The 13,862-nt window shown below is 40.3% G+C and overlaps 1 protein-coding gene across 1 annotated transcript in view; it reads left to right on the forward strand.

The window, feature by feature from the left end:
• The window catches only part of DPP4 (dipeptidyl peptidase 4), an 84,000-nt gene that overhangs the window by 65,158 nt on the left and 4,980 nt on the right, over window positions 1-13,862 (forward strand). The window contains exons 21-23 of the mRNA XM_079782407.1: window positions 1,934-1,988; window positions 2,570-2,669; window positions 5,759-5,823. Of these exons, the coding sequence (XP_079638533.1) occupies window positions 1,934-1,988; window positions 2,570-2,669; window positions 5,759-5,823 (220 nt within the window). The remainder of the gene's footprint in view (window positions 1-1,933; window positions 1,989-2,569; window positions 2,670-5,758; window positions 5,824-13,862) is intronic.

Below are 13,862 nucleotides of genomic sequence, written 5' to 3' on the forward strand. Positions count from 1 at the left end.
AGGTCGGTCAGGGTTTGAATCCAGTTCTTACATTCAGTTGCGCTCAACTGGTAAACGGGAAATATAATCTTTGACTTTCTATAACAAAGTGCTTGAATGTCCACAGAAGGATAATAATTAGGTGATTTAAAATAATATTTTGAAGTCAAAAATCAGGAAATGTAGAAAAATCGTGAGTGATTAAATGGGTGGAGGATCATTACTTGAAGAACAGGAACAATTGAAGAGATGTCAATTTATTGAGTATCTCTGAGTCTCTTATACCAACACTAATGATTAACTATTTCTTTAAAACCAAAAAAGGAGAGGTTTAGATTAGAGAGAGGACAAATTTTTTCAAGAGCGAAGCTGTAATATTTTTTAAATGAATTTGTATGTATTCGCATTGGTCCCCTGGGAGAAAGGGCACGGTTTCCAGAGCCTCTCGACGCAAGCCCTAAAATTATAGAATTGAATATCCACAATATACAACTACAGTTTTAAAAAGTAATGAGATGTAGTGTGTTTACACAATGGAGTATTTTTTTCAGCAACTAAAAAGAACTATACACCATCACAGAGATGCATCTCACAAACTGTTGAATGGAAGAAGCTAGGCATGAGAGAGTACATTCTGCACGACCCAATTTCCTTAAAGTCAAAACCATGGCACAAATTTAGGTGAAATTTTTACAGAACGCAAATGACCCAGAGACTTCTGAGTGATAGTAAGCACTCTATCTCTGTTCAAGGATATGCTCACTTTGTAAAGACATGTCAAGGTTTACACTCATGACTTGGTACACATTTTTCTACATATGCATTCAAAGTTTTAAAGGTTTACTGAAGAAGACGATGATGAGTTGAAAACTACATTAGATTTTTATTAGTATTGCTTAAGTAATATTGCTTAACTCAGGGTAGCCTAAACAGTGGTTGGCAAACTCATTAGTCAAAAGAGCCAAATATCAACAGTACAACGATTGAAATTTCTTTTGAGAGCCAAATTTTTTAAACTTAAGCTTCTTTTAACACCACTTCTTCCAAATAGACTCGCCCAGGCCGTGGTATTTTGTGGAAGAGCCACACTCAAGGGGCCGAAGAGCCGCATATGGCTCAAGAGCTGCAGTTTGCCGACTATGGGCCTAAGACATACATTATCAATTGAAAACACAGATTCTCAAAGTCACATATAGATCAAAGCAAGGGTTTCCCACACCCCTCAATTCTACAAAATTGTGTCCCAAAGGCTAGATTTTTAAAAAGTAAAAATTATTTTTTATGTAATTCCAAGATGAGTATTTTTAGCATAAAACATTTTTCTTCTTTCTTTACCTGGGTTCCTATCCTGAATGCAATTTTGTGGCAAAAAGACTTCTTAATTCATCAAGGAGAAAGTCTTTCTGATTTAACAGTGCTGAGCTAACTAGTCAACACCCATCATTAGAAGGGATTTATTTGGAGAATGGTTTTTAAGTTCTCAGGTAGGGAGCTCAGATACATTTCTAAGACCTACCCAGCTGTTCTCCAGGCCCCTATATTTCTCCACAGCAGGGCCAGCCTCTCTCAAACTGAAAAACATCTGGAGAGATTTAAATTCAATTATGTAAAGAAAAGTGCATCTGGGCTGCAAATTTTTATATAAAGCTGTGAAAAAAACTGCCAGGATTTGTTTTCTGTGAATTATAGCCCGCCTCCCCCTACACACACACACACACACACACACGCACATGATTTTTATGGACTCCAACAAAAGTGAACCTTGTTCATCTGGCTCTTAGGGTAAAAATGATAGACATTGGTCTCAGGTGTTTATTTGACTGCTGGCAGCAATATATCTTAGTTTCTCATAGAATGAAATAGAGAACAAATGTCAGGGTTTCATTTGTGCATTTATCTTAGTTTTCTATATACAATGTAATACTAATTTGTGGACTTCTCCCATGTATTTTAGACAATTTTCAAAAATGGGATTTGTGGACGACAAACGAATTGCAATTTGGGGCTGGGTGAGTAGTTGTTTGGCTGATGACTCTATATACATTTCTTAGTGAATACAACCCAGAGCAGGAGAATATATCTTTGTATGTAAATATTTGGAGATGAAATCCTGCCTATCATTTTAATCTAAAAGGTCCGAATAAAATATCTTAGACCTCTAAGCAATGAGTTCCTACTAGCCAAGCTTACACCTTTGTTTATTATGATGAGGGAGGGAAGTGAGGAAGGAAAGAAAGAGGGAGAGAGGGAAGGAAGGAGAAGGGGAATGAGAGAGGGAGTAAGATTTTTCTCATGAGTCAAAGTCAGTAAAGATTCAGTGTTTATTGTTTTTATTTTAATTTTTTTAATGGTACTACCCAGCAACTTTTCAGTGTTTTCCTCCTCACACCTACTAAGAAAAGGGACAGGACTCTGAAAATGTGTCTTTAGATACTGTCCAATTAAGGCCAATTTAAGCCTCCTCTACCATGCTTTCTATCTCTAAAGAGGCACAATATATAAAGATGTGAGAAATGTGGAAACTGCAACTCGCTTACCATATGTTCTTAATCCCTTTACCTCCATAAAAATAACTGTTTCCATTCCTTAGTCATATGGAGGGTACGTAACCTCAATGGTCCTGGGAGCAGGAAGTGGCGTGTTCAAGTGTGGAATAGCCGTGGCGCCTGTGTCAGCATGGGAGTTCTATGGTATGTAACTGCTATCAAATACAAAGAGATACTAAGTGTTGACCTTGAAATCCCAATGACAAAACCATTCCTTTTTGGGTTGCAGTGTTTCTACAGTGAATAAACTGACTTATCTTACACATACTTTATGGAGACGTATAATAAAACAATCTCCCTTATTCTGCTATTGTGAAAGGCTGGATGGTATATGTGTTATCTACACATTTACTTAGCAATAAATTCTGTTTTCCAAATTTCTTACCAACAAATCTTGTAAACAAATTCTGTTTTCCAAATTCCCAGACATCCCCAATGCTACATTTATGCAGATAAATAAACCCTTCCTTATCTTTATTCTAACTTGAAGGTTGAGCTTCACATATTAGCAGAATAAAAGAAACATGTGTCTCTTTCTCTTCTGGTAAAGATCAAATATAAGTAGAGCTTTGGATGGAAAGAGGAGAGTAGAGACAAGGGAATTCCCGGGAGGTTTGTTTTTTCCATTGTCTCTAAGTAATCTTCATCACTGAGAAAATATTATTCTATCAGGCATCATACATATTTAAAACTATGATTCCCAAGGGCAGTGGTCGGCAAACTCATTAGTCAACAGAGCCGCAGTTTGCAGTTTGCCGACCACTGCCCAAGGGGGAAGGAGTGAGCAGGGCAACAGTAGGTAGGGGAGAAGAGTGAGAGGTAGTGAGGAAGTGAATTTTTTGCTGTGTCTCTTCTGACCCCATCTCAAGTCCTTTCTGCAGTGTAAGTACAGAATCATTGATAATGAATATGCTCATTAAATATTTTATGTCCTAACATATGGTAGTACCAATCTTGTGGAAATGCTTTTTTTAAACCCTCTCCAAATCAAGAGAAGCCAATGTAAGAAAATATATTGCTATCTTTCTGTTTAAAAAAAAATTGGAGAACATAGTTAGGATTTGATCCTCACACCATGGATTTGTTTCCATATAACACTTTTCTGATTGATATTAATAACCATTCTATTGGGTGGCTTGTTTTTGGAGACCTCTGGTGGTCAATAAAATAATAGAAACAAACTTGGTGAGTTGACAGACATGTCATGATAAGAAGAGATCTTCCATAAATGTCTATGGACCAATCTAACACGTAGGAACTTTCTAAAATTCTTCTACATATGTAAATTTGAAAAATTTTACATAACAGATCAGATAAGAGGAACACATAAATGGTATTTCAAGGCATATTTCTAAAAGTTTACAACTGCATTATCCATTTTGTTGTTGTTGTTAATCCTCACCTGAGGAGGATATTTTTTCCATTGATTTTTAGAGACAGTGGAAGAGAGGGAGAGAAAGAGAGAGACATTGATGTGAGAGAGAAACATCGATTGGTTGCCTCCCACATGTATACCCCCCCCCCCGGGGGGTGTGGGGGGGCAGGGATCAAACCCATGCAGTGCCCTTGACTTGGAATGGAACCCATGACCTTTCGGTGCATGGGAGCCCATGCTCTAATCACTGAGCAACACCAGCCAGGGTTCATTATGCATTTAAATTTTATTTTCAAAAAGTCACATCTTCTTCACTTGCAAGTTTGATAAGAAAGGGTTATTATGTTCTAGGACAAGAAGAATTGAAGACTGTAGCTGTTTGAGGAAAAATTTATTTTGCCCTAAAAGGGACATCTTTTCCCTATCAAATTACTGTTATTCATATTTAAAGATTTTTAAAAGGATATGAGCATTTTATAAAGATCTCATAAAGTATTCTCTAAAATATTATATTTTCTATTTTAGTGTCCTCTGGGCATGTAAAAATGCATATAGTCTGTACTCACTGTAACCAAAATGACAAAGTATTGCTCTTACCATGTTTGGTGGAAAATATTTAAGACTTCCATAGAAATGACATGTCAAAAGAAGACATGCGGAACAATTAACACTCATTATCAATGTCGTTTTTAATCTACAATGCCAGTCATACAAAAAGGGTAAGAATGTTGCTTGAGCTTGTGGTTTAGGTGACATATTAATTTAAAGAATTAATGAGATCAGTATTAAGATACCTGTTCAATTACAGTGAAATTCAAACCATACCTATACAGCACAATGGCAACGCATTATTCTTATACTTTTATTTACTGTAATCTGGTCATTTAAGGGAGCATCTTTCAAAACAATTATTTCAGACTTTTAAAGTTATATTGGAAATATCTCATTGATATTTTAGGACATATACATATATAATAATGCATATAATGTATATAATATGATACAACTGATATGATATAAAAATCATATATGCAGGCCATGATACACATATTATATGTGATAGATATTATATATGATTAATTTTTTTAAATAGAGCAAAAATATGTTTAATAACTCAAAATAGCCAAACCAATAATGCATACATTTTTTACCATATATTGGTAAATAAAAAAGCTTATGTCATTTCAGCAGGCAGATATGAATGTAATCTGTTTCGCAATACCCAACCACTACATCAAAATTGAGGCCTCTGCACAAAAGGAAAGAAAACAAATGTTTAACTTGCATTATGATGGAGTAGCTGAGCCAATATGGGGTAATACAGCAAATAAATGATAACTGAATTATGTTATTATAGTGAATTTCAACCTGCCAAAATTATGATTTAACTAAGCAACCAATAATTGGACACTATTAGAGATTTCCAAAAGGTAATAATAGCATATTATAAATTAGAGCATACACTGTCAGGACCAAAACATTCAAGAGAACTGAGGCATTAAGTGACTTCCTAATTAAGATTATTTGAGAAGATCAGATGTTAATGTACAGATTCCTAACCTCTTAGCACTTCACCTTTGCTTTTCCTGAAAATGAATTATTGATTGGGTTTCTCTCTCTGCACTCACCATGAGGACTAATTGGGGATAGGCTAGGGCAGAGTGTGGAAAGCAGAAGTCTGAGCAGGTGTCTGGCTGAATTAGCAAGCCAAATAAAAATGATCTGGAGGAGTTATTTCTGAGGATAACACTATAGACCTATGCAAAGTTAAGACATACCAAAGCACATAAAGTAACCAAATAAAAGGAAGAAAAGTTTTTGTTGTATGAATTAACTTTTTTTCTTTTCTCCAACATAGACTCAGTGTACACAGAACGTTACATGGGTCTCCCAACTCCAGAAGACAACCTTGACCATTACAAGGTAAGAGATGAGGAACCAGGTCCATTTCATAACCTATTTGGAAGTGGTTTGAGAACATGTTAAATTGTATCTATTTTTATAATATATATATTTTTATTTCCAACAAAATTCTTGTTGAAAGAAATAACACAGGTGGTTTAAAGATACTCCAGTAGCTTCCCCTACTATATTCTGCATAATTACAATCTTTATCGTATGCTATATAGGTCACAATATGCATTCATTTGGAAATACAAAGCAACACCAGATAATTACTTTAATTACAAAAATTTCAGTTTAGAAAACATGTCAAATTCAGCATATATTTTTACAGCCAGAAGACTCTAAACCTTTAGCTATATATTAAATTTTTTATGGTATTATCATAATTAAGATGTATGAACAAGCCTATAATTTTCTTATTCATAATTAAACATGTAGTTTTTTTCTCACAAGATTTGACTAATGTAGATGAGGAGTAGTACAGTTGGGCAATACCCTGAAAAGCCCTTGAACTCTAATTGCTCAATAGCATCCAACAGGCTGGTTGCCTGATGGGAGACCCAGTGGGCAGGTTGCTCTTCTGATGGGCTATAGCACTTGAAATATGGGGCTGTCAGTGATCATGGCAGCCCCATGTGCTAGTGTGGATGTTGCCAGAAAGCCAGAGCCACACTGAGGTAGATGGAAGTGTTAGCCTAAGCAGGGGTCCTCAAACTTTTTAAACAGGGGGCCAGTTCACTGTCCCTCAGACTGTTGGAGGGCTGGACTATAGTTTAAAAAAAAAACTATGAACAAATTCCTATGCACACGGCACATATCTTATTTTGAAGTAAAAAAACAAAACGGCAAAAACACCTGCATGTGGCCCGCGGGCCGTAGTTTGAGGACGCCTGGAAGGACTAGGGACCCTTCTAGCACTGTGGCTCATCCAAAATGTTCCTGATTCTGTCACGTTAGTCAAAAACCCTGAAACTCCAGATGACAAGGCAAGTCATCTGATATTTACATTCTCCAAAGGAAATTCAAAACTCTTCCCAGGACAGTTAATTAAGAAGAAAGAAAGGGTAAAAAAAAAAAACAAAAAAAAAAAAACAAAACAAAAAACCAAGAATAATTTAAGAGAACAATTTGTGTTGCAACTCTCAAGATATGGGTTTCATATTGATACATTTCTCTGAGCATTATTTGTACATTTTAATAAACTGTTTTTACTATGGATTCTAATGCCATTTGATCAAAACACAATAAAACTCAAAATTTCTAGTTTTGCAACACAAGCATAGACAGTGTAGTCCTACCTCTTATTGTCAGCATTATTTAACAAGGTTGGTAGAAGAGAGGTAGGGGTGTGTGTGTGTGTGTGTGTGTGTGTGTGTGTGTGCGCTTGTGTGTGTTTTTCAACCTATAAAGTGAGATGCACAAATCAGGCCAGCCCCATTTCTGCTAATTGTCCCACATGATGCTTTGGACTCAATTCTTCCCACTCTTTCTCCTCCACATCCAATAAGCTGCTTCAGACACCCATTCCCTTCTTTATAACCATACTAGAGGCTCGATGCACGAAATTCGTGCAAGGGGCTCGGCTCCCATCATCATGGCGGCTGCCTCTGCCTCGGTCGTCCAGAAGGACATCTGGTCTAATTTGCATATGACGCTTTTATAATATATAGGATCGTTGCTGTCACATGACTATCTTCCTTTGTCAAACAATAGGCCAATTGATCTCCCCCTAGCTGTCTTCTACCTTATACCTCACAAAGCTATGAGATTAACCCCTACCCACAACACTTTAATGGCCCATTTTACCTGGACTGTTCACTGTTCTCAGAATATTTGGGGGCCTTTGTCCTCTTTTCCCTCTGTGTAGAATGCCATCTCCTTTCTATCTCCATCTATTGGGAGACTTGTGCTGCTCTCCCATAGGAGTAGCATTCCCTTTGGAATGCCATGGTGTCTTCCTCAGATCTCTTTAAGCCCCACTTCACTATCTTGGACTCATGGTTGGATTGCACTCCCATTTCCCCTCTGCAGTATTCTTAGCTATTTAAGCCTTTACTACTCAACCTTGTAGCATTTGTTGGTTACCCAGTATGAAGTATAAACCTTGAAACTTTTCCCTATTTAATTTTTAAAACTCTTCAAAGGGAAACATTGTTATAAAAATCTGTCTTCGCCACTTCTCTCATTTTACAGCTGGAATTTTCTTGTCAATGACCTGACCAGGATGCTTGCATTTGAAAACCACCCCTCCTGTAGTGCACCATATTTGCTGAGTAGCCCAAGGCCTTTCTCAGATTGCCCAATGTACTAAAAATTCCTGAAACGTTGAAGGTGTACTGCCCAGGATCCCAACCCTGACTCTAGAAGCTGGTGGATGATGAATTAAACATTCACTTTTAAAATTACATATTGAAAAAAGTCTTTGAACCTAGAAGTAAGTACACAGTCAAGTCCAAATCCTGAATCTAAGCAGGTTCATGGTACCTAGCCTACTTCCCCAGATGAACATCTGCCAACAGGGTGTTTCCTCTTTAACCAGCCCTCCCCTTATTGGATCATTAGTTTTAATCTGCCATTTCATCTTTTTTAGACCTTCCCAAGGGCTCCTCGTTCTCACAATGGTCCCCCTCTTTCTCAGGCCACCCCTCACTGCCATGGCCACCTTCATCTCTCCCCTTAGGTGCTCGGCTACATGAGGTAGTCATGTAAACAGAAGTCACTTCCCACTGCCAATGGCAACACACGCACACTGGGTGCACAGAGTCACTCCTTCGATTCACTGCACAGATGGCACCCGAGGACTGTTTAATCCTTCCACCGCCAGGAGTCGGGTTTTCTTGGCACAGAACTCACTGCTGGCAATGGACACATTAAAACTGCCAGTACCAGGGAGCTAAAGGTTCCCAATGTGTTACTCGGAGGAATTATTTGGGCGGCAATAGTTAAGGTGGGCCGGAGAAAGTGAGGTGAATGTATTCACATAATTCTTTCCACCCTGGTTTATTGCTTCCTCTGAGTGTGGAGAACTGAATCTCAAGTGCCTATTTTTGGTGCACAGCAGGCTTTAGAATAAAGCTGCCCTCCTTTGTTTTTTAAATGAGCCTGTGCTTTTGTCTCTGGCAGGAATATATTCAAAGATTCTATTTTCCTCCAAGGCCCCAGCTGCCCCTCTGGACCCCATCTTCTTTTACTTTTCTTTCCCAGGTGGTTTATATTTATTCTCTCTCTCTCTCTCCCCATTTATCCTCCCACCCTCTTTAAAAAAGACAAAGAAGGTAATTTCTTAGAGACTTCCACTGCCCTGTTCACTTCTTGCGTCAGAAGGACAGATTTTGAAAGTGACTCCCAATTACTCTGGCCAGTGACTCCCTTCAGCACATCCGGGATAAAAGCGCCCCAAGTGTCTGTAAGAAACAAGACCCTGATCTTTGTCTGTGTTTTCAGCTCATAAATCATCAGTGCAGTGGCCAGCACTATAGCCTCTGGAAGAGAATACAAATTTTAATAAAACTCAAATGAGAAAAAGGGATTCATTATTAGGTCATTGGTGACTCATATTGGGAAGAATTTAGAGAAACCCAGATCACCAAGAGAGGCACATTTGTGAAATGAAGGTTCTATTTAGCATTTGGGGAAGGGACTTGACGAAACCATGTACAAATTCCAGTGGCACAGCCAGGAATGCCACGAACAATTGTTTAGCTTGCGCACTGGTGAAAGCTAGTCTATGATGCATCCACTAAGGCGTGTGCCTCTGAGGCTGCATCCTGAGAGGGTATCCTTTCCTAGTCTCACAAAACTGTTATTGAAATGAGGGGACCCTGGAGGTAAAGCTTGAACCCATTGCAGTGACAAAGGCAGGGACTCCATCAGACTCTTTTGGTACATAAGCACTTTTAAAGGATACCTGGAACTCAAAGAAGAAGGAAAATGTTCATCTCCTTAAAACCCCAATGAGATGGTCCCAGAAGCTCTAAGTCAGCAGCCAAAATGTAGGGGTGACACACACAGCTAACAGGCAGTGTTGACCTGTACACATTTTTTTCTGCAGTGAGTTTCAGACCACAGACAGACTTGAGCACAGGAATCAGATAGCCAGTGAGACACCCCTCACCCCCAATAGCAATAATAAGCAATGAACAACTGTGGCCACACTTTGAGGAGTGGGGTCCTGACTCACCTTGCCGAATAGTCTCTTATACGGTTAATCATAGGTATTTTAGTTAAATCTATAAAAAATACTAACGTGTGGTAGACGTTCGTTCACCTATTTAAGGTGGCTGGTGTCTTGGTGAAACAAAACATGCCCACAAAATTTTGGGAGATAAATAAAAGAGAGTAGGTAGTAAAGCATGAACTTAAATAAGACAAAGTGCCTAATATGTATGAAAAAGACTAGTGGTTTTCAAATTGTGAGTGTGGAGTCCCAAGCATTCTGTACCTTCCAAAGATGTAGGGAGGGGGAGGGAAGTGGCCAAGAAGTTAGGGTTTCACCTTCCCACCACTCTTCTCAACCAGGGGGATCCAGTTTCATTTATTTCTTTCATTTATTAAGTGCTTGCTTTTATGACCAAACATTATTCTAAGCTCTTTACATGAACTGTTAGGTTCAATTTTCCTTCAAATTCTCTGAAGTAAGTGCTCCAAATTTGTCTCAGTTTTACGGACACAGCATCTGAGGCACAAAAAGTTACATAACATACAGATAGTGAGGGTGTAGGAAAGGGAGAGGGCAGTTATCTGAGGCCAACCTAGGAAGACTGAGGAAGATGGAGAGGAGGAGCATAGGTGTTCTCCCCGGGCCGCACACAGGGATGAGGCAGTGAGGCACAGTGGACACAGGAACAGCAGACAGAGCTGGTGTTTGGGGGGCTGGGAAGCAGGTCCCATGAACCGAGGAATAACAGCAAAGGAGGACTGTGGGAAGAGCAGGCCAAACGGGGGCAAATCAGGCAGGACGTAAGACTGGGGAGGGAATGGGTTTATGAATACATAAGAGAAGAGTATAAGATCAAGGGCAAGGGAAGTGAGACCCAAGTCCTGAGACTGGTTGCCAGGAGAGAGGGCAGCCTGGAACACACAGAAGGGACTGATTTAACTTGTAGAGGAGATTTATTTTGCATTTTGCTCAAAATTTGATAGGCTTTTGGCAAGTGTATGAAACAGTCATAGATTTGGCAGTCTTCTGCTAGCAGATTTGAAATGTTCAATCCTTAAGAACTGCTGCATCGTTAGGTTATGCAAAACAGGGTGCAATTTTGTAAATATGCCATCTTGTACTGATTTGACATTTGTTCTATTATCCCAGAATATGCCAAAGGGAGAGAGACCTTCAGATTTAAGCCAAACCTTAACTTGTTTGTTGAGTGCTGATAAAATGTTGACTGCTGTGTGATCTTTAAAGGAGCCAGTGTTGCTTGCTGAGGCCTGAGGTAGAGCCCCCTGTCGGGTTGACGGGAGCTCTTTCCTTGGCATCTCGTGGGGACAGTTGTTTGAGAGATGTAAACAAGTAAAACATCTGATATCGTGGGTTGAATTGATTTTTTTCTTAAATATTTTCAGTAGCCTCTGTTTTCTGTGGCATGGATGGTGCTTCCTCAAATAGCATCATTTAATATTATTTATAAGGCTTTGTTTCAAGGGGGAGAATGCATAAAGAAGTTGGTACACCCAAGCTAGTGTGTCACTGGAGTACTGGGCTGTCCATGAGACCAGTGGCTGTGTACTCTTTCTACAGGGTTCTGGAAATGGGGATAAGTTGTCTGGCTATGAAGTGAAGGGACGCGAGACTATAATGTTAAAGGGAATGGGCTTTGGAATTTGCCCTGTACTCAAAATCCAGTTCTTACTAGCAGTATGAGCTTTGGGAGGCTACCTCAGCTCTCTGAACCTCAGTTTCCTCATCTAGATAATGGGGATAATCAGACCTACCCCGCAGGGCTATTGCAGGGATTCAATGAGATCCCTGTGCCTGTGCCATGGAGTAAGCTTTGAAAACATGGCAGCTGCCACCATTGTCCTCAGGAAGCCAATCGTCCTTATGGCTCCTGGATGGCACAGGGGGTAGCTTAAAAATTGTTAGACCTTCTGTTTCTCACAGTACTTCCCCACTCTCATCAGTTCTCTCTTTTATTTCAAAAATACAAAGATTTATTTGTTGGAAGGTAACGGAGGAACCAGCATGATCCAACGAGCAGCTACAGATGGTTCTCCTTGGGGCTTGAAGGAAAAGCTCCTTGCAGAGATGCTGTGGAGTCGGCACTGCCACTGGACCAATCCTTCCCACTTTGCTTTGCCAGACTGTCGCTGGCAGCGGGGCTTTCCGGAAGTTTCTAGCCTCAGGAGGGTGCCAACTGCACCACCATTGCATCCTTGCCCATTTATCACTCTTAGCTTCCTTTTTAGTAGTTGGTGATAGACTGTTCGGCTTCTAACTTAGTCATCCATTTCCTTTTTTTTTTTAATTTTTTTTTAATTTCAGTTTCCATCAACAGGCAAATGGGGATTATCCAAATGGGGTGGATTAAAATAGCACAATTAAGTTGTTTCTAATTGCTAATCAGACCTGAAATTAATGCGTTTCCTTCCCTGGCTTTGGGTGTTGACGTTCACAGGCAAAGGGCACTATCGTGAGTCTTTCTTGATGGGGAAACCAGGATGCGCAGTCTGGTAGGGAGTGAGGCCAGGTGACACAGCTGCACGTTTTGGGGGAGAAAAGATGTTCTCGGCAGCCCGGGAGCCTGAGGGGGAGTGTGCCTCTGGCGGCCGGTCTCCCGCGCGGAGAGGAGGCTTCGCCCCTGCGCGGGGGAAGCGTGCTTTGGCAGCGGCGCTCTGATCTTCCAGTTGCAGGGGAAGCTTTTGTTTGATTTTTTCCCCTTGCTGCATTAAAGTATTTGTCTTTCTTTCTTTGTAGTGTAATATTGTTAATGTAAAACAATTTGCATCATGACACTTTTATCACAGTTTTCGTCTTTTTCTCAGTATGTTGCATTTCTCACCATGTCTAGTTCATCACAGCTACAGTGTGTACATCACAACATTTATCTTAGGCTCGGGGTTTTACTTGTTTATAAAAATTGTCTTCTTTCAGCCTGTATTCACTCCATTTAAGAAAAAAAAAAAAAAAAAGGCAGCCAGAAACTGTTTTGGTCCAAACTCCAGTAGTTATCACATTCCTTGCTAACTGTCCTGCGTATTTATATGTCTCCTAAGCATGACTCTATGTTTCAGTGGCATTTCTCAGTTTTATGGCAGGGAGGTTGTAGGAGCAGCTTTTGCTGTTCAAGCTGCCAAGCAGGAAAGGACTGTGAGGCTTTGGGAGGTGAGGTGAGCTGACGCAGATGTATATTTGGGTCGGATCCGGGGGTTAAAGGTGACCGTCTTCTGTGAGCAGAGAGCTAGATTTAACGGGGGCAGGAGCAGGGGGAGGCCACAGCAGTGCAGTCTGCACAGGCTGAGAAGAGAGCCAGCAGAAAGGATCACCCAGAAGGACTTGAAAGGGCCTGGGCTCTGGTTATGAATGTTCACTGTCAGGGTTCAAGCCCCAGCCTCTCTGTCTCCAGCTTAGACTCCTACACTGTCCTTGAGGGAGATTGACTTTGACCCTTTTCCTCTGCCTCACGGGCACCGTCAGAAAACATGCCTCACAAATCTCGCAGGGCTGTGCAGACCAAGATCTCTCCCAATTAAGTCAGTCTCAGGGAGCCTGGGGACCCAAGGAGCCAAAGGGTCCCGTTGTATCTGTGTGCTAAATTCCAAGACGGCTAATTAACAGCTTATTCCCCGCTGCTCTACTGCTGGCAGACCAGATCACGAACATAGGAGGTGGAAAGGGTTTTGCCGCCAGACTTCGTGTCCAGCTCTGTCACTTCCCACAGATGGAACCAGGTGGAAATTACTCACTTCTGGATCTCGCTGTCTCCACGTGGGAAGCAGGATCTCACGGGAATGAGAGCAGTGCTTTTATAAATCTGTTATGGTGCTTAGCACAGCGACTGACAGAGTGAACACTCAATAAATGTTAGCTACTATTATTAATGGCATGGGGTATGGGTTAA

The sequence above is a fragment of the Cnephaeus nilssonii genome (genome assembly GCF_951640355.1).
Source record: "Cnephaeus nilssonii genome assembly, chromosome: 10".
NCBI classification, from domain to species: domain Eukaryota; kingdom Metazoa; phylum Chordata; class Mammalia; order Chiroptera; family Vespertilionidae; genus Cnephaeus; species Cnephaeus nilssonii.